Source organism: Artemia franciscana, chromosome 5 (genome assembly GCF_032884065.1).
Source record: "Artemia franciscana chromosome 5, ASM3288406v1, whole genome shotgun sequence".
Taxonomy (NCBI): Eukaryota; Metazoa; Arthropoda; class Branchiopoda; order Anostraca; family Artemiidae; genus Artemia; species Artemia franciscana.
The window spans coordinates 36,406,284-36,428,750 of NC_088867.1; the positions used below are offsets into that span (position 1 = coordinate 36,406,284).

The 22,467-nt window shown below is 34.9% G+C and overlaps 1 protein-coding gene across 1 annotated transcript in view; it reads left to right on the top strand.

The window, feature by feature from the left end:
- Positions 1–22,467, top strand: part of LOC136027348 (ribosome quality control complex subunit NEMF-like) — a 123,784-nt gene that overhangs the window by 24,104 nt on the left and 77,213 nt on the right. Inside the window, exons 4-6 of the mRNA XM_065704505.1 lie at positions 7,666–7,868; positions 10,894–11,036; positions 15,272–15,435. Of these exons, the coding sequence (XP_065560577.1) occupies positions 7,666–7,868; positions 10,894–11,036; positions 15,272–15,435 (510 nt within the window). The remainder of the gene's footprint in view (positions 1–7,665; positions 7,869–10,893; positions 11,037–15,271; positions 15,436–22,467) is intronic.

Here is a 22,467-nt window from a genome sequence, read left to right on the forward strand (position 1 = left end):
TGACCGTTCCACACAAAAAGCTATCAGGAACAAGAGAAGAACAAATGCACAATTGGAAAAGCAACTGTAATTAAAAAAAACAAAACAAAGACGGGCAATTTATTTTAAGATGATAAACACTAGTTCCGTCAACGTCGAGAGAACTTGAGTCCAATTTGTTAACCGATGCCATTACAGCATTAACAGAAATGGGTAGAGCTTGTGCCTGAGTAAAAGAAGACGGGAAAGCCGAATCAAGCAATTTTGGGTAAAACGCGTGGACTGCAAAATTCACTTTAGAAAATATTACTGAGTATTGGTCAGACCACACAGCTGACGAGATGGGGTAATTAAGATTTGATGAATTATCTAATTTAGCTGAATTAATCACTTTGTTCGATTCATTCTTATTGGTAGGACAATCTAACCCTTTATATCGGCTTGATCACAGATGTTCCTAAATACACGCTTGGGTTTTTTGTTTTATTTCACATACATCCATATCCGCACCCACCATTTGGCTTTAATTTTCACGATTTTCAGTTTAGGGTCACGCGACCAGATTGGTTTCCTCGTACTTCTTCTCACTCGCTCCCGAGGGATGACAACCTCCTCTACACGTTTTAAACACCACACAATTTGGTTGAAGTACCGATTTAGTTCATAATTGCTTTTTTTTTTTTTAGAGCGAACACTCAGCTGGAGTAAATGAAAGGATAGACGTAAAGAACCAAGGAGTATGACCAGGGTTGAAACATATAATGATATTTTAGCATTTTTCTAGTAACTCCGAACAAACCATTTAGAGGCAGAGGAACCTGCCTGGGCTGTGCTATATGTTCTAATCGAAAAGTACAGCGATAATTGGCTGATCAGTGTCTTGCTCATCTTCGTGGACGTGCACTGTTGAAGATACAATAAACGGGGGACAAATCACATGATTAATGTCTGATAGGCTGCCGTAATGATGCACATGCGAAAAAGATAGACCCTTTGCAATTATTGTGTAATCAGGAAGACTATCAAGGAGGTTCACAGTAGGCACAGAATCAAGCTTTATATCAATGTTCACATCATCTATAATAATAAATTCGTAACCATCCTTGCTTATTCTATGGAGGAGAATTTTTAAACTTGGACTTGCTTTGGTAAACTTAGTCAGAGAAGTCATATTCTTTCCATCATGAGGCATATATGTATTAATTAAAACGGTTTTGTCTATTCTTATAGCTAGAAAATGTTCGTCAGAAAAAAAATATAATGGAGATAAAAAGCTGAGTTTTTGTTTTATAATACATGCTAAGCCCGCGGAAGGCCTTCCAGAAGTAGAAATAGTTCATCAACGGTCAGATCTTTGTTTTTTGTCCCATAAACATTAAAAGACGCGACTTATGCTGATACATACGTTAATTAGTTTTTGGCAAATTGAGACTTGCAATTGCTTTCAGTTTGGGACATGTGAAGCTAAACGAAACATGATTGCCTCCACAGTTTGCACCCTTAGGTGACGAATTGCAAGGCGAGTCTATATTCGAGACATGGGGACTGGCACATCGCGCACATTTTGGTGTTACGTTGGAACAAGATTAATGGAAGTGTTCAGGGGACTGGCAGTTGTTACAACAACGGGGAATCGCCTTGAACTCATAACAATTGAGGTTTTGTGTCCGACTTTAAGACCATATCTGAATCCTTTGGCTCTTGACATTGCATCAGAGAATTCAACTTTTACTGCAGTGGATATCCTTAGCCTAGAGACGTCAAAAACGCCAGGGCAGGAAATCAGGTGAGATAATTGAAAATCGCTTGGAATTCCTTTCAAGAGGCCGTAAAACTTCTTGGTTTGGACTTTCGCAGAAGAGCCAGTTATCGCTCCAGTTACTGACAAATGGAAATCTTCGACAACTGATTTATCTATATTGATAATCAGTTTGTCACATACAGGATGTATACTAGTGATTGATTTATGACCATTTATCTGGTCTACCACAACTTTCCGTTTTATTGGCTTTTAGAGAGTAGAGAGAAGGTTTGACACAATAATAGGAGCATGCAAGTCGGGAATTGTAGGCTTTGGCAGTTGCGGGTAATTCAATTCATAAGCTTCCAGCTTTGCTGCAACAACCTTGAGTAGTTTTTCCACATGATTAACCTTTGTAGAAAGCCTAGAGTAAGCGACAGCGGGAAGTATATATAGGAAATACAGAGGAAAACATGATAGGAAATATAGACTATTATAAAAGAATTATGAATATATCACAAGATTAATTAAAAAAAACTTTCCACCGAAGAAAATTTTTAGAGAAAAGTAAAGAGCTACATTGACGTAAAGATGAGCAGAAATAAAGTCAAATAATTCTTCCAGCTAAAAATTACTATAAATCACCATCAGTAAAATATATAAAACTCGAACCGAAAAGAAATTACAATAAAGAACCATGCCAAACTAAAAACAAGCATACATTACCAAAAAGAGCAGCAGGGCTAACACCCCCCGCGACAGCTAAAGAACTGAACTTAATTTACACTTCACTGAAACAATCCTTATTTCAAAATCTGTGTTTTTGTCGTCAAAAGAAAAAACAAAAAAACAAATAAAAATAATGATCATAACCAAGAGTAATAAAAAAACTAATTACTGTGGATTTTTATTGTATATACTGGTATTCATTCCTTTAAAGTCTTATTAATATTATTAAATTTAGAAAAAATAGTAATGTTTAAAATGTGTTTTATTTTCAGTAAAGTGCAGATTATATTCTGCTCTTTAGATGGCTCGTGGGGGTGTTAGCCCTTCTCCTGTTTGTGGTGGTTACTGCTTATTTTGAGTTTTACTAAATTGTAGTTTCTTTTCGTTTTGAGTTTGATTTATTTTTTGATAGTGATTCGGGGTAGTTTTACGCTGGGAAAATTATTTGACTTTATATCTCTGCTCGTTTTTGGTTTAATATAGCTCTCTAATATTCCTTGAAAAGCTTCCGTTACGAAAACAGTTTTTTAAAATTAATTTCTGTTCGTTTCTAATTGATGTAGTTTTTATTGATTAAGAAACGAATATATTAAATCAATTAAGTTTTTCTCCATAAGAATCTAGATTTCGGCTTACTGTTTCATGTTACACAAAATCTTACAAAAGTTTTGAATAGTGATGCTATAATGCTTTTCGATTGCTACAAGGACAAAAACTCAAATACGTGGGTTGAAAATCTGCATAATCTCTAGGATTCTATGGGGCACATGGAATCCTAACCTCCATCACGTTACAACCTTGACTATAGAAAACTATTAACTTACTATCTCCCTCCACATGCCCTGTACGTTTCAGCCTAATTTATCTTAACCTTTTCTGAGATGTTGCAGCTACAACTTTGTGACAATTCTGGATATACATAGTGCACCTTGATTTAGTTCAATTTTCCAATCAACATGTCCTGACAATTTTAACTTAGTATCCTTAGCCGTTCCTAAGATATCGTAGATACGCCCTTTGGACAAAACAGGATACACAGTGTATATTTATTTGTTTAACATTCCCCAAGACACATCCTGAATGTACAGATGTTCCTGGGATTTTGTACAGACACCCTTTTAGTGACGTGGACACAAAAAGTCTATTTTCATTTAGTTTTACATCCCCTCAACTTTCCCTGACAGTTTCAGCTTAATATTCTATTCTATTCCTTAGATATTGCATTTCTGCTTTTTTGACAATCTGTATGTACAGAAGTTCTTTTGATTTATTTCAACAGTAATAGCAGTAGTAGTAGCTGTCGAAAGTTGTCGCAGTTGCAAATTTTAAATAGTCATAATTGCTTGAAGCCGCAGTTGCAGTTTCAATTCCAAATAGTCGCGGTAGTAGTCATAAATAGTCATGGCCACTATTTCAAGCATTCACATTGTTGTAATCGCATTCGTAAGTTGCTGCGGACGCCAGTACATGCTGCAGTCAATGTCAAATGTAGTCGTAATAGCAGTTCCAAGCAGTCACAGTTGCAGTAACAAGCATTTGGATTCTTAAGTCGAATGTTTTGTAACTGCAAGTAGTCACAAACGCAAGAAGTTCGTGTCGTAAATAGTCGCTGTAGCTGTAGTACTTGTGGTAGTAATAGTAGCACAAGTAGAAGTTACAGTAGTAGCAGTAGTAGTATTAGTTGTAATAACCCTGGAAGGTTCAACTTGATATCTTTTTCCGTTACTAAGATTTTGTAAATACGCTCTTATGACAAAGTTTGATAAATGTAGTGTCTTTTGATTTAGGTCAACATTTCCAATAGCATGCTTTGAAATTTCGAAAATAATACCCGTAGCTGTTACTGGAATATTGCAAATGCATTTTTTAACTATCTAGATAAACAAAGATCCTTTGGATTTAGTTTTACACCCCCTCAACTTTCCTTGAAAATAAAACTTAATACCCAATTCTGTTCCTAGGACATGGTGTCTATGCTATGGATGCGCTGAAATTATTTTTATTTAGTTTAATTCAGCAGTAGTAGTAGAAATAGTAAAAAAAATTAGTAATTTTGGTAGCCCTGAAAGTTTTAGCTTAATACCCTAAGGTGTTCCTGAGATATTGTTGCCACACCCATTGACTGCCCAGATACACATAGTGCGTTTTGAATTAGTTCAATATCCCCGTCAAAATGACCTGTAAGCTTCACCTTAATACTTTTAGCTGTTTTAAAGATATTGTTAATACACACTTTTGGCTATCTGCATGCACATAGTGTGTTTTGACATAGTTCAACACAACCCTCACCATTGCCGAAAAGTTTTACCTAACACCGTTATCATTAGCAATAGTAGCAGAAGTAACAATGGGAGAATTGAAAGTAGTAGTAGTGACAGGAGTAGCAGTATTAGGAGTAGTAGCACTAGTATCATTCATATTTTGCTCTTTTAGCCAGTTTAAGATCGATTTTGTCCAACACACCCCTTAATCCCAGAGACAGGGTTCCCACGCGTCCTGGAAAACCTGGAAAATTCGGAAGTTTAATGAGCAATTTTCCAGGCATAGTTTTTAAACCTTTTGACTATGCTGAACAAAACTATCAACAAAAGGCTGTCTCAAAATTTTGATTCGATGTATTTGGGAGGGAAAGATGCCTTGGAGGGGGGCTGGTTGCCCTACATTCACTTTTAGACTCTTAAAAAATGCACTAGCAATTTGTATATCCAATTGATTGAGCCCCTCTGAAGTTTCTAAGACAACTCCTTCCTTAGGAAGTTTCTTGGTGAAAAAATAAATAAAACATTATGTTCACTTCTCTCTTTACCTAAGCAGCGCTATTGCACTACCTATGAAATAGCTAGAAGCTTTTCAATGGGAAGGATTGAATGGCAATTTTGGATGCTCACAAAAAAGTCAGTTGCAACTCTTAAAAAATGATGAGTTTTTGCTATAAATTGAAATTTCGATTGGAAAAATCGCAGCTAAAATCTTCTAATGGCTCTGAAAAGGTACAAATTACATTATGCACCTCAGAAACTGCTGTGAGGCTTGTAAAATATCAAAATAAGTTATACCTTCCTCGCAGTGTTGTGGGAGTAAAATTTGGGTTTTGTCCTGATTTTTAATCCTATGCTGTTGTGCTGTTGATTCTATGTTTTTTAGAGAAAGCAGCAAGGGTTTAAGCTATACGGGTTGTACAGAAAATTTTGACCCCAGACCAGATTGATGAATGTTAAAGTCTTTGGAAATCTCTATATAATCTTTTGACTTTTTTGACTTTTGACTTTTGAGACTTTGGTTTGAGCTTTGGTTTTTGCTTTTTTTTTAGATCCAGAGCCTACTGTATGATAAAGTTTTATAGTTTGTGTCACATAGAATGTCTGAAGATTTTCTATATGGCTTTCGTTTCTTCAAGCCACGTTTCTGCTTTCGAGTAAAGTTTTGTTCAAGCCAGCAAGCAGGCAGGCGTGAATTCTAATTGAAGTTATACTAAATTATGAAAGTGCTTAAGATGTACGACAGTTCCCTGGCCCCTTTGCCTTGTTATGTTCTTTAAGTAATAAATAGACAAATTTAAAGATCCTATAAGAAGTATTTTCTCACAGGTCTGAGAGTGTTTCTGTCTACTATTGTAACCAAATGATGTGTTTGATTTCGACAGAGTTTTTTCTTATTACATTTTCTGTGTTTGGGATTGAGGTAGAAGAACGGTATCACATGTGACTCCTAACTTTAAAAATTTTCTCATTGCTAAAGAATTCGGAGCTTACCCTTGGCAAAAGTTATAAGATTCGCATGAGATTTGGAATTTTAATGAATTGACAACTTGGTCGTTTTGGTTCACAACAAACCATCCCTAACTTTACTCCCTAAGACATTTTCTGCTACTTTGAAAACTATTTTACTAAAATAATCTTATCCACCTTCTACATTGTCAAATTTTAAACTCTTTAGTCTTATATCAAACTGTTCTCATAAAGTTCATCTCAGATTCTCATCTTGGAGTCTATCGTCGTCAAAACTACCTGAAAGATTATTACCCTTCCTAAATTTCAACTTTAAATCAATTCTATACGCTAGTAGTATCTTTACTTTCAAAATCAATAACATCACTCCTTTATACTCTTGTTTCTTGTATCGATCCTGCCAGTGTTTGATTTTACGATTAAAATTTGATTTTACGTTTTTGGGGTTGCTTTGTAAAGAGTGAAGTAATCACTAAGGTTGACCACCTTACCACTACTTGACTACCATGTTTAACTACCATGTTTGTCCTGTAGGTTATAACTATGTTATTGTACCTACAAAAATATAACAGTGTATTACCGTTGCTATTTTCTTTCCCTGCACCAAGTTTACCAAAGCTAGGATACCACATATCTTATTTTTACCAAACCTGGGAACTATAATTAGTTCCCTTAAAGAAATACTACATTAAAACTTGGGATGCTTTCTATTTCTTCCTATAACTTGTATATACAATTCATCTGATTTGATACTGTTTCCTTCAGTCGGTTCTACAGGGGTTCACACCTCCATGACTCGTACCTTGCATTTTTAGGTCATAAAGTGATTGACTAAAATTCTCTTATCTTTTCCTTCTCTAAGTCTAAGTAAGTCTAAACTCCTAACAAGTCTAGCTTAAAGCGTCTTAATTGATGAGTCAAAACGTCAATTCGATAGATGTCTCTCAACACTTTAGCTTAATTCGTACTAGTTTGGTACTAAATAGGGATCTCAAAATCCAGATAGTGTTTTTGTTTGAATTTTAATTCCACTTTATCATCTAATTACGTAACGCCTTTGATCAGACAACTATAAAGAAGACAAATCACTAAACTTACCACAATCAAATAGGAGATGTGTTTGCTTCCTTGTTTTCTCATTTGTACTATGATAGAGTACTAGAGGCTTGGGGTCTTATATTAAACATGGTTGCCAAAGCTTCTATGGCGTGAAAAAATATAAAGTAATAGAATATAATAAATATGGCAACGCAAGCATTAAATGTATCATCGAGCTAAAGATAACATTATCTATTTAATATGAAAGATCTTATAAATCGAGTCAATTGTTTTTAATACCTGAACAATAAGTAAAGATGTGCCGTTGCTTTTTACCCTTTTATTTCTTGACATTGCTATATTTATTTTAAGATGTATCAAGACCCATTTCAATACTTCGTTTACAAGATGTTAAAAAATTATTCTATGTTTTTGTATGTACTATTTTAGCTAAGGAAACATTTAAAGAACAAGCGACTTGAGAATGTAAATCAGGTTGGTGTTGACAGAGTCGTTGACCTTCAATTTGGCACAGGGGAAGCAGCGTATCATGTAATTGTCGAGCTCTACGACAGAGGCAATGTGATTTTGACTGATTTAAACTACATTAATTTGTCTGTGCTTCGACCCAGAAAGGAAGGAGATGACCTAAGGTTTGTTTTTTTCTTCATGTCTATTAAATTAAATAACTTTTACATATGCTTACAGAGCCATGCAACATAAACCAGAATTGGGGTATTGTTTTTGTGCACATTTTTCACTTTTGTAACTTCATCCCTTGGAAGTTCCTACAGATATCTAAGTCTTTTAGAATCTTTGGCAGCCTGCTTCTAACTTATAGGCCCTATCCCTCTGGAACACCAGCAAGTACATCAACAAAAATAGATGATTTTGTGAAATCATCCTCTCATGTCTCTCATTGCTGGGCCGTCCTAGCCAAAAGGGTCTTAATGTTATAGCCGCTATTCGTTACTGTTGGAAGTATTATGTAATTTACTTTTAATTAGCCCTAAATACCGGTTCCTTCATGACTGATAAGGCAAGCATCAGTTCGAATTTAGAATTTTCCCTCTATCTTCAACATACTGTTTCAAATTTTGAAGCAGTATGAAAGAACTGAGCACAAAGAGTGCTGAGAAATCTTGTATTACTTGTGATAGCTTTGCTTGCCCAAAAAGACGACTATTCTTTCTTCATTTTGGCAGATCGATAATTAGTGCTATCAAACAGTTCGTGGTAACGAACTGTAGTAAGGAGCGACCCGGCTCAATAGTAACCAAAACTCTAAAAAATGGAATTTTGATACCAACAGCTATATCAAAAGAATCGCATTTTAATGCTGGTTTTAAATATATAAGTTTCATCAAGTTTAGTCTTACCCATCAAAAGTTACGAGCCTGAGAAAATTTGCGTTATTTTAGAAAATAGGGGGAAACACTCCCTAAAAGTCATAGAATCTTAACGAAAATCACACCATCAGATTCAGCGTATCAGAGAACCCTATTGTAGAAGTTTCGAGCTCCTATCTACAAAAATGTGGAATTTTGCATTTTTTGCCAGAAGGCAGATCACGGATGCGTGTTTATTTGTTTTTTTGTTTTTGTTTTTTTTTTTTTCCCCAGGGGTGATCGTATCGACCCAGTTGTCCTAGAATGTTGCAAGAGGGCTCATTCTAACGGAAATGAAAAGTTATAGTGCCCTTTTTAAGTGACCAAAAAAATTGGAGGGCACCTAGGCCCCCTCCCACGCTAATTATTTTCCCAAAGTCAACGGATCAAAATTCTGAGATAGCCATTTTATTCAGCGTAGTCGAAAAACCTTATAACTATGTCTTTGGGGACGACTTACTCCCCCACAGTCCCCGTGGGAGGGGCAACAAGTTACAAACTTTGACCTGTGCTTACATATAGTAATGGTTATTGGGAAGTATACAGGCGTTTTCAGGAGGATTTTTTTGGTTGGGGGGAGGGGTTGAGAAGAGGGGGATATGCTGGGGGAACTTTCCATTGAGAATTTGTCATGGGAAAAGAAAACTTCCATGAAGGGAGAGCAGGATTTACTAGCATTATTTAAAAAAAAATTAAAAAATAAATGTGAAAAAGCTTTTTCAGCTGGAAGTAAGGAACAGCAATAAAACTTAAAACAAACAGAAATTATTGCCCATATAAGGGGCTCACCTCCTTATGATACCTAGCTCTTTACGCTAAAGTATTTTTAGTAATTTCAACTATTTATTCTACGGCTTTTGTGATTCAGGGGTCATTCTTAATGAATTGGGATAAAATTTAAGCTTTAGTGTAAAGAGCGAGGTACTGACGATGGGGCGAATCCCCTCATATATGTAATAAAAACATGAGAATACAAAAGTTCTTTACGTAAGCTAATTTATAAGTTACGTAAATCTTTTACCAATAAAAAGATTCGTAAAAAATTAAAAGTTCTAGTTGCCTTTTTAATTAATCAAAAAATCGGAGGGCAACTAGGCTTCGCCCCCGCTCTTTTTTTCTCAAAATCATTCGATCAAAATTATGAGAAAGCCTTTTAGCCCCCCCCCCCAAAAAAAATGCAAATTTCGTTTTGATTATTCCTCTGCGGAGAGCCAAAATCAAAACATGCATTGATTCAAAAACGTTCAGAAATTAAATAAAAAAAACGAGTTTTTTTAACTGAAAGTAAGGAGCGACATTAAAACTTAAAACACACAGAAATTACTTCGTATATGAAAGAGGCTGCTTCCTCATCAACGCCCCGCTCTTTACGCTAAAGTTTTTTACTGTTTTAAAAAGAAGAATTGAGAGAAAGAGTCAAACTTTAGCGTAAAGAGCGGGGCGTTGATGAGGAAGCAGCCTCTTTCATATACGAAGTAATTTCTGTGCGTTTTAAGTTTTAATGTCGCTCCTTACTTTCAGTTAAAAAAACTCGTTTTTTTTATTTAATTTTTCAACAACGATGATGCTGAAGATGCTGTGAATATGAATGTTGAGCTAAACCAACTGATGTTGAGTGAATTTTCACGGCTAGACAACAATGCAATTGAAATCTGTTGCGTTGTCCTTTTTGTGTTCTTTACATTTCTTGTCTGTTCGTTTTAAGTTCGATATGATATGTGAGTTTAATTCAGCTGTCCAGTTTTTTACAATTTCCCTTTTTTAAATCAGGAAAAATAGCTATTAAATTTGATAACAATATAAACGCTATTGTAAAATATTGACTTCTAGTACAAGAGTAATCTATCTTTTTATTTTTTGCTTGTTTTCATGTAGTAAAGTTCTTTATAGCGCCACATACAGGATCAAGACTAGTAGAAGCTTTTTTCGTTAAGAATGTTCTTACAGAATTTGTTTTTCAAAGGTGACTGTACCTATTTTTCACATTTTCAATTTTGTGAGTCACGAGATCCCCCTTCCTAAAACATTTTCTGATCTTTTTATTTTTTGCTCGTTTTCATATAGTAAAGTTCTTTATAGTGCTATATACAGGATCAAGACTAGTTGAAGCTTTTTTCGTTAAGAATATTCATACAGAATTAGTTTTTCAAAGGTGACTTTACCTAATTTCCACACTTTCAATTTCGTGAGTCACGTGATCCCCCCTCCATAAAGCATTTTCTGATCAAGTACTCCTTGAAAATCCGATCTGGTTGTACCTATGTGAGATTATATATTCAACTTTTTTCAGATTTGCTGTAAGAGAAATCTACCCTATTGACCGAATCAGTTCAAAAACAAGTGCTGGACTTGGGAGCATTGAGGAGCTAAAACGTATACTTGATCAGCTCAAAGACGGCGAAAATCTAAAACGGGCTTTAAATCCTCATGTTGGTTAGTGTAATCCACTTTTGATATACCTACGCTAGTCTGCTCTGAAATCTGGTTATCAAGCTATCAAGGTCTTACTGCTCTCATATACACCAAACCTCTTGTTTTTCCATTATTATATATTGGGCTTTAGTGTCCATTCATCAGTGAAAACAAAAGAAGCTGCATATCTTGATGAAAGTGCCCCAAGCAAGTTAACTATCATTAATTAGGCTAGTCTATCCTTTCATCAATTGAAGGGACGACTGTCATGAGATTTTATAATATCATTCCCAGGTTAGTTGGGAGAATGTGGTTGTGATTGTGAGGCTTTTGCTTGTCCTGCTCAGCAACACGGGTAATTTTCATCTACTCTTGTTTATGTAGATTATGCATTTGTAAAATACCATCTCTACTTGTGTTTTACTTTTGAATATAAAAATTTCTTCCCTGTTTTCTTATGACTCGACTAACGTTTTCCCCAGAATCCTGGTTGTATGAGAATGAAAATATTATATTCGAGAAAGTCTCATTTTTACTGGAAAAATTTCACAACGGATTTCTTGCTTATATGTGCAAAATGATACAGGAATAAGGAGTAACAAGCCTATCATGTTGTTTCTTATCTCTTATCTTTTGGCAAATTTATTCCTCCATGAGTTAGCCAGTTTAATAATAAAAAAAGAAAAAGCACGGAAAACGCTTGTGTAATAGTTCTATGGATATTTCAAATTCTATCTTTGTGTGTAAGGCATTGGTAGCATTAACAAAAGATGGGATGGTAACTTCAGTTGTGCCTTTCAAAGGCCGTGCTGGAAAAAGAAAAAAAAAGATAGTTCCTGACAAATGCCACTGCATTGTAATGCAGTTAGCGCAAAACAACTTTCCAGAAAGAAAGACATATTTGTTGATAATTTTTTTTATAGCTAGATTAGTGATAGCAGCAACATCGTTGATATCCGACTAGTTCTGGTGAACATGTTTGCTTCGTATGAATAAGTCTTTGCTCCTTTTTGAAGAAGTAAGTTAAATATGCTCCTCTGGGGCATGCTCCACGTGGCAGCTGATAGCTAAATAAAGCTCGGTTATTCTCTCTGGAAGTTTGCTCGTGAATATGATTGGTGCAAGAGAGGTCGTGATAGATCGTATTTAATTTAATAAATACGATAGATCGTATTAAATATATTTGTATTTAAGTAAACGGTAAAAGGGTGTTAGAGGGGAAGCTTATGGGTTTTGGCGGACTTACACAGGAAGCTGATGGGCTCGCAGCTTGGTTTTTTCAGACATTCATCTTTAGCCACCAAGAAAAGACGGGTAAAAATATATTTAATCATGTTATGCTGGAGGTGCATGATAATGAAACAGATCTTTCTTTTAAAAGATCTTTCTCAAACTTGTAAAAAGACTTAATGTGAGGCCGCTTTGCAATACCAGATTCATAGCGTAAAAGTAGTGATACACGAAACAGGTGAATTTTGTGATGCTCTTTTCTAAATATCAGAAGTTTTGGAAGATTCACAAATTAAAAGTGAAACAGAATCTCTTGGAAATGCAATGAAGAACCATACATTTTTAGTATCACTGTTTTTTTGGTACGATTTGGTGTTCTAAGTCAATTATATTTGCAAGGAACTTCAAGTTTAATCTTTCGTCATTTCGTTGCACTTTCGTCATTTGAAAAACTTTTAAGATTGCTGAGCAATCGCAGAAACTCTGGATTCGAACAAGGTTTAGTTCTTTCAAAAGTCTTACAGAAGATTTGGGAGTATCGATAGAATTTCAAAATAAAAGACTTCGGAAAAGAAAGAAACGTTTCAATTATGAAGGTAATGATGAATCTTTAGGAGACTCCATAAATGCATACGATATATCTTTTTTATTTTTGTCTATATAAAGCTACAGAATCACTAAAAGATCTTTTTGAAGAATAAAAAAAAAATCTTAATATATTACTTAAGTTTCGGGAAAAATTTCGAAATATTGAAAAAGAAATTCTTAAAAAACATGCAGCTGGATTAGAAATTTATCCAACGATTCTATGAGGAGAAAATGATGTACCAAAGGTCAAAAGAGCTCATGTAAACGAAAAAATGGAATAAATGGAAGCTTTGAAATCTAATTTTAGTTCAAATTTCTTTTCGAAATCAGTTTAAGATGTTCAAATTTTTATCGGATAGTGATAGACCAGTGGTATTCCCAGACTTCTTTATTGCTATTCGAATATTCTAAACGATTCCAGTAAGCGTTGCTTCTGGAGAGGGATCATTTTCTAGACTAAAACTAATAAAACAAGATCTGAGATCGACAATGAATTATGATAGATTAAAGGCTTAGCGATGATTTTCAGTGAAAGTGAAGATGTAAGGAAACTAGATTTCAACCAATTTTAGAAGAATTTACGGAAAAAAAATTAGAAATATGTGAATTCATATATTCGTATCCTTTTTGGCCCCAGGCAACAGTTCTACGAAGCTTTCCAAAATGTAAAGTCATATTCATCAATCCGGCCTAAGGTCCACACTTTCCATAAAAACCGTAGAGGTTAGACCCTCACCAGTTTCTAGGAATAAGCTGAAATCGGGATGTTAGGAATAAAAAACGATAAAATCACATAAATGGAATAATTACAAAGAATTTCCTTTTTTCTGAACTCGGCACTTTAACAATAACACGCTTATGCAATAAAATACGCACTTCTTTTCTTATAACCTGTAATTTTTCAAAAGTGGAACTTGTTTTTTCACAAGTTCACATTCAGTCTTATAGCCTGCAACTGCAATATTCAAATCACTAGTTATTGACTGCCAATTGAGACAAACCTACTAGTTCTCTCGTTTGAAAGTTATCAGCCAAATGTTGTAACTGGCTATTAATTGAGGTCAGTCTGTTTGAAATATTATATACCAGCTATTTGCGATCCCCTTTTCAGGAGATTCTTGAGTTTGGGCCTTTCTCGACTATCCTGACCCTGCTTGAGTGAGCGCGATATCGCCTTCTACTTTTCTCACGATCATAATCGTCATCTACTATATTGTCTAATAATTCCATCATCCATTATTCACAATTATCCATTATTTAGTTTGTTGTCAATCCAAGCGGAAGAAGACATCTACTGATGTTACTCTTGGTCAATCGAGGCGAAGACATGTATCTGTTTCAGTTCAAATCGAAGCGTAGCTAAGGCGCTCCTTTTGGAGTAGAATTATTGCTCGGCGGCCAGTTTTTTTGTCCTGGCATTGATTTCACCATCTGTACAGAACCAAACGCAATGTTTCAAGGGCATTCCTTTCTCATTAAAAAATCGTTAAAGATATTAAAATTTTACTGGATGTAGCTTTGACAGGAATGAGTTTACAAAAAGATATTTAGTCAGTTATATTATTTTCTTTAACATATTGGATATCCGATTGAATATGCCGTTTAAGCTACATCAATTCCTCCTCTAGTTTTAAGACGAATTCTGTAGTCCCTACTGAGAGAAACTAATTGATCGGAAAGATAATCCCTAACGATCATCTAATTGATCGTCCCTGCTCGGAGTATCGAACAGAATATATAAGCTATCGCTGGTTTTATCTCTGGATGGCAAACCTAGTCTCTGTTCAGTCTGAGCCTCTAAATCCTGTCAATCGCGATAGAGTTATGATATTTTGTGTTCCTGTGTAGTTTTTATTTTATTGAAGTTAATGTCATTCCTGGGTAATTTAGGTGCCTCCCCTTAGACTAGACCATGCCTCCCTGGAGAGGCGTGCCTCCCAGTGTAGAAAACGCTGCCCAAAGATGTATCAGGTTGGCACCGTGAATATTGTCTTTGAAAAAAGTGGCCAACCAAGTAAGATGCACGAGTTATACTTCTCTGATGGTTTAAAAATCAATGTCTGATCCATTACGGCAGCATTTATTCCTTACTCACAAATCTGGCCGGTTTTTCGTTATTCGTGAAAGAGTAGCAAAGCAACGTCTAGCATTACCACCTCTAGTGACTTATCATCATTTCTAGTGATTTTTATATTGCCTAAATCAAAACGTCACTAAATCAGCACATAAATCACCGGATTATTGAAAATGCCCACTAAATCATCCAAAGAATTGTTAAAATCTATTGTTTTTTTCACCAGATGGCAACCCTAGCGACGTCCAAGAAGGTTCTGAACCGTTACTTGCTAAATATATATGACATTGAATTTGATTCGTTGTTTTGAGTCGAAAGTCTTTTGAATTCCTATCGATGTTACCATTGCTATTATTCTTTTTAGAATATGGTTCGGCACTTATAGAGCATGTTTTAGTGGAAGCTGGTTTTCCTGCAAATGCTTGCATTGGCAAAGGATATAGCAAAAGTGACGATGCTGATAGACTTTTTGTGGCGCTAAAAAATGCCGAAAATTTGCTTCAACAGCTGCGCCATGAAGATTCAAAGGTACGATATTATTCTTTAATTCTTTTATATATTCTTCGTATATTTTGAAATATTCGAAAATTATATAGGGTATATATATAGTTACTTCATGGCTTATAGATGAATAATATTACTTGCAATCTGTTTTTTTTTTCTTGAAACAATTTAATTAATAAACTAAGTCAATACGATAGTTGGATTCTTTAAAAAAGAAGAAAAATAAACCTATACAATAAGGGTTAAAAAATTATTTAGTGAGGAAGCTGCTCATAATAGGTTTTTAAAATTTAGTAGCGTACCACTTCTTGGTCAAGTAGGTTTAGTAAAAAAAAATAAAAATAGTTTTTAAGCGAAGAAATTGAATTTTTGATAAACAATTTAGTGTATTACTCGTGGTGAACTTTCCCTTCAATATTCCAGTAGGTTTATTTTAGCATCGGCTAATACTATTTAAGCTTTATGACCCCTGTATGATTTTGATTCTATTTTTCGGCTATGGTTTCAATATATCAATTATGTATATATCAATTAATATATCAATATATTATGGTTTCAATATATCAGCAAAAGAAAGATTTTTGCTATTATTCCATAGCTGAGATTCAGCTTTCTATCTACCTACCTAGGTACATTTTAGAAATATAGTATATATTGTTTTTAGATTCAAAATACGTTAAATACGGGTTGAAAATCTTTGAAAAAGCATAATTGTCCTATTTTTTTTTATCAAGTTTAGATTCTTCTCTAAGAAAAGAATCAAGTAATATTACATGCCCGGCTCGGTGAATGGATAGGTCTGTGACTAATAGATTCAATGACATAAGCATCTTTTCCTGCTGGTGCGAGTTACAGCTGTGGGATCGTTGCAAATCATTTGTTTCAGAGGGAACATATACCTTATCTATTGTAGAAACTCCCAATGCTTGATTAACGTGAAGGAAGTCCAAATTATATCGTGATCAGTTTATGGTCATTTTGTTCCATGTCTAATTTAATAGATAAAAAAAATAATTCAAATATTTTAGCGCTCAAAAATGTACGCGATTAGTAGCCGGTAGCACAGATCGCCATTATTCATGTGTGAATTATTCATGGTTTCCTTTCTCAATATTTAGGATCTTTAGAATATTTTGGAGTCCCAAGCACCGCCTGGGGATGCTTGGAACTTTTCAGATTATATGCCTGATTCCAAGTAAATTTCTCGTTTCCAAAAATATTCCTGCTTCCTATTCACTGAATAGTTTTATTCTTTTCACTTTTTTTTTGCAGTATATATAACAGTTTTAAAAGGAAAAGAAACACTAACAGGCTCTTCAGCATTGGCAGGCCTAAGCTGCAGTCACACAGTTGGGCATGACTTTTATTCAGAGGAGGGGGGTAATTTGGGAAATTGCCCCCCTCCTTACCACAAATTTGGGCAATTTGTGGTAAAACAATATTAATGTAGCAAAAATTTTGAGATTTCTGGAGAACCCGGCTTTAATGGTATAATGGAAAGGTTTACCTTTCTGTGTCTTGTGTAGAGTTGCCAACGCGGTACAATTATACCATTTTTGGTTCAGTTTAGAGGTTCTGTTACAGTGCGGTGCATTTGGATTTTTTATGGTACAATTCAACTACTTCAATCTATTTTGATTTTATTTGCTCGTCTCTCGATTGGATATCTGTTCAAGGTTTAGTTGGTCGAAAATTTTCTGTGTTACGGCCAATTTAGCTTGCTGATCAGATGTTACAAATTATTCTCTTGCTGTACAATTTTAGTCCGGAATCTGGTAAAAGAAGGTGGTCTGTAAAAGTAAAGTAAAGTAAAAGTAAAGTAAAGGTGAACTAATAAAAGTAAAGGTGGTCTGATTGGTAAAAGAAGAACATTAACAATATTGGCTAGATATAATAGTTTATTTGTCTCAATAATATATCATGAGGTCTTACGAACGACAAAATAAAACCAAATCAAAAATAGACCCTTTCATGGTAAATGGCAAATGTAAAACTATTTACTGACTTTTACGGCGCATTTATCAAAATAATATAGTTTATATTTTACTGCTTATAGGTAATAAGTTACACATAAAGGGAAGGGGACGGGTGGAGCCCTAGCTGGTGGGATCTTGGAAGATCTCCGATTATTGCTGTAATAGCTTACGTCTCCCCTTTTCCATACGATTCACCTATTTCTTGAACTTATGTCTCCTCTCTTAAATGTGTACCCTCTCTGAGATAAAACTTGCGGGCCGGCCTGGTCCTGCTTGAAGAAAATTTTACGTGTGTTAAACGAATTCCAGTGATTGAAAAAGATACATCCGAAAATATCTAATTTAGTGGAAACATTATTATCGGAAAACTGAATATGAAACTGAAGGTATGTTGAAGGTATGTTCAACACTTTCAGAAGGGTTTTGACGAAGCAAAGGAAAACAAACTTGCCTGACCGAAAATTGCAAGGGGAATTGCGCCCCTTTCTAGACAATTATTTACGAAATCGATGAGGTAAATATCAGCATAACTAGTAGAGTGGCTTCTCTGAAAACCAAACTGCGTGTCGCTTAAATAAGCTGTGCTTTGTAAAATGATCTTGAAGGTGTTGATGGACCACTTTCTTAAGTATCTTGGAGAACAGTGGCAATGCTGAGATTGGTCTCCAGTTACCCATGTCTGACTTCAATCCTCCTTTGAACAGATGCATTACTTTAACATGTTTCAAGGCATCTGGGAAGGTGCCTGTTGTCAGGGATATGTTACTAATGTGAAGCAAGGAAGGAAGTAGATATATCATTGTGGCTCTAAATGTTTTTAGATCTACACCATAAATCCCAGCAGAATTTGATTTGAGAATTTGATTCTTTTTAATAATTTTATAACCTCATCACTTCTATGTTTTTCAAATCGAAACCCCAATCTTTCCCCTCGATCATCCACAAATATACCTGGAAGAAAATTTTTTAAATCATTTCTTGCACCCTCACGAACTGAAGATCTTTTGTTTAAAATAAAAATGACCGAAACGATTTGCGACAACAACTTGGAATGGCTGCAATTTTTCCTTCCCATGAATTCATTAATAACTTACGACGTTGCTTTAGTATCACCCTTGTGCTCTCTGAAGTTTTCACTTAAATACCTCTTTTTAGCTTGGAGCAGCAGAAAGTTTATTCTGTTTCTTGCCTTTCTGAACTCCTCAAAATCAGTCGAATCCTGAGTATTTAAAGCTTGTTCGTATTGTAGATTCCTTTTGTTTCTCTCACTTATGGTTTGGTCGGTTACCCATGGTTTTCATGGTTCATCCTTCTTCTGTTTGACGGCTCGTAAGGGACACGTTTTATCATAAATTGGCTGCTGAATAGACATAAATCTATTGTAAGCAAGTGAAATTCATCAGTTATTTCCATCATAGTGTCCCAGCTGAGATAGCTCGGTTCCTCGACAAACTTATTCAAGTTTTCTTTTCTATGTGTACTCAACCATCATTTTCGTTAAGCTAGTATAAACTTTTTAAGACAAGTTAAGTGAGTCATAACTGTGAGATGGTCTGCACCACGGTGCCACTGGTGCTTCCAGCGCTTTGGTCATTGATTATATTTTGTTTTAAACCATGAACATCTATCTGATTATCGTTGAGAATAACCTCCTCATTGTCAATGGGAGAACTAATAAAAATTTTGTCTTGTTCTATTGAAGAGCTAAAGTAGAATGCACCATTCTTACGAGCAGAGATTATTCTATTGATAGCAAGACGCAAATCAGTCATACTGGCATATGCCTTGTATGGTAATATGATGAATGGATATTCACCCGATTTCATTGATTCTATCTATTTCTCCGTAACGAGTGGCCAATCATGAGGTCTTACTTTTATATCATATGTGCGATCCTGTCTCAGGTTATCATAAATATGTCTAAGAATACAATCAACAAGAGCAACTTCATACCTTCTGTTGAATTTGATGGTGGGGGAGAGCTTTGTCAAAAAATTGCTTGTTTTGTTCATATCATTGTAGAGTGGATCAGTGACATTGGACATGGTGTCGCGTAAAAATGATTAGTCATCGTGAACGTCTTCAGCAGCAATCCAATAATCAAAATCAGTGTTGTATCCTAGCCAACGAATAAGCAACTGTCTGTAACCCTTGCGAATTCGACTCTTTAATATCTTTTTAATTTGATGCATTCTATTATTTTTTAACTTTTTGTAATTCGTACTCATAAAACCCCCAAAAGTGTCTTCATCTTTCATATCACGTAGATGATACATGAAAGTTTTAGTGTCTAAGACCTTTGACACTTTAAAAAGTTCAGTGGATCACAAGTAATTCCTATTTTCAAATATATTAGTAGTCCGATTGATTCGAAACTGTACCACCAGCATTAAAGTTTTTCTTCGCAACCTTTTAATTGGAATATTGTTTAAGAAAATGTCAACTATATTATAACTGTAATGAACTTCAAGAGGACTATGATTGGGAGGGATCGATGAGGACGTTGGTTGTAAATCACATGATTTTATCTAAATTTGAATAGAAGCAGCAGATTTTTCAATGTACAATATCTCGAAATTAAAGTCGAATTGTTCTTATCAAACGCTCAGCCAATGCCGCCTTTATCTGACTATGACTCTGATAGAGTATTTTATTATATTTCAATCAAACCTTTTCTACATGTGGATTAACAAGTTCACTTCCCTCATATGTTTCAATTTTCCAATATGGATCTTGTTCAAATATAGATTCAAGGGCTCTAGCAGCTTCGTCGCCTCTCTTTGAACACAATGGAACGGAATATGCATAACAATTAAAAATAGTGATTGCAAGTAAAATACAATTTTACGGGTTATCATGACGTCATTGAATTTCGTCTGGAGTCAAAAGATCTGCATGTAGTATATGCAATGGGAAAAATGCTTTAGTTTTTCCATAATGATTACCGTGAACTCCTTGATTTCTATTAAGAGTGAAGCTGTGTTCATTCTGTAAACACTCTGTCGCCAACTTCTTTTCAACTCCAGCGACTCGAGTATGTGACGTGGGGAAAGTTAAACTCCCCGCTTTACCAATATTTTCTTAAGCCTGCTTCAAAACTTGAGCTGTTTTGAATGCAAATGCGATGTGAAGCGCCCGCTATCCTTTTGCATACTAAATGTGATAGAAAACATCATCGTTTAATATCTTTTAAGTCATCACCCCCCACTTGGCGTGCTATCTGAAAACGATAAATCTTTTGATATTTTTCCACGTTCCCTTATTCTATTTAAAGTATATTTATTCCCAATAAGAATTTTTGGAAAATTTTAATAACTATAAAAATTTATACTAATAACTATCAATCCTTCAAGTCTGTTACGATTTGCAATTAAATCTGATACCAAATCAATTGAATGGTAACTCTTGCCGTGGATTATAACTTCACTCTTACTATCGTTAATTTGTACATGTTCATTTTCAGACAGATAAGTCAGGAGTCTTTTACTTTGCTCATGATACGACTGAGGCATTAGGTCAACATCACTTGTTGAAACTTTAGATAGCCTTTCTTTTTGTTTTGGCGCTTTCAAAGTTTCATAAATTTAGGAAGTTGGAGCTTGATCAATGACATTTTCTTTTAAGTGGTAGTTCACGGTTGGGCTTATGCTTGTCAACACGTCGAACGGCATTTTGAAGCAAAATTAATTTTTATAGTCATTTGCAATTGTTTAAATCTTAATAAATTTATTAAGAGTATCTTCAAAGTGCTCTTTTGGTGACAGAGTGAGTTCAATCGGCGTCAATTTGTCTGGTTTAGCCATCTCTAGAGAATAGTTTATACATGTCTTGCGATTATCGGTTGTAACAATGAAAAGAAACTACCACCGACTTGAACAAGTCATTTTCTTTTAAAATGACTTGCAAGTTAGGGCACGTACAAGTGAACGGTGTTGCTTTGTGTGTCGCCTAACACCTTCTGGCAGTTGAATATTGCCTTCGGTTAAATTTAAATAAAGCTCAGGTAGGAGATTAATGAATTCATTGCCAGCACCGTGTTTGAGTATAGCCTTATTAAGCCACGATTTTGAATTACCTAGGACGGAAAAAATAAATGTGTATTTTCATGTAGTTTCTTTAGTGTCATGATAACGATTAATGACCTTTTTTACTATTCACGGGTAGATATACAGTAATTTCACTATCAAAATTATCCCTGACAACACAAAATTCTTTGGGCGTGTTTTGATTGATATCCAATAGAATGTAACCATAAGGTTGATTAGTAGCTTGATTGTGTGTCGAGAGTAAAAATTTCTGTTCACCGGGGTACATTTGCTTGTTTAAAGTTGAAGGAGAACTTGAATCACGGACAACGCTATAGATGATTTAGTAAGTACAGGTCAAAGGAATTGTTCTTATACATTTACTCTGGTGAAACAGGTTATGGAGAACAACGGTTGTGTAGATTTTTCATGATGAGACCGGAACGTGAATCACTGTATCATCTTCTTGGACCATTCTATAATGGATTTAGCTAAATCGACAATAATCAACCGCGATTTAGGTTCAATAATATTAAACACATCAAGTTCCCGTATGAATTCTATGTCTGGTGCAATAGTTTTTATTTTACCGTAGGGTTCTTGCCACACACTATAGAAAAATAGATGTTTTTACGATTTTCCAAAATCATTTTATCACGATTTTTAATTATTTTCATTAAAAGTGTTGTGTTGTTTTGCCAGATATTGATAGTCCGTAAAGAAATTATAGGAATGGAGGTTCAAATTGATACATACTCCTCTCACAGTCAAAATACAACTAACAGAACCTAATCTCAATCGTTTGAATAAAGAGTAGAAGATAAAAATAAAATACATGGTTTCTATAATTCAAAAATATGGACTACATATTTACATAGAATAATCAACAATATGAAACAAGTGCTTGAAAATATTTTCACTTATAGACGATCAAATCTACTCCGGAGGACACAGAGGCCAGAACGGCAGTGGGAACATGCGGCGGCCTCTGCGGGCCGGGGCAATGATGATAAAAAAATAATAGAATAATATGAAGCACTTTTTAAACAACTAAT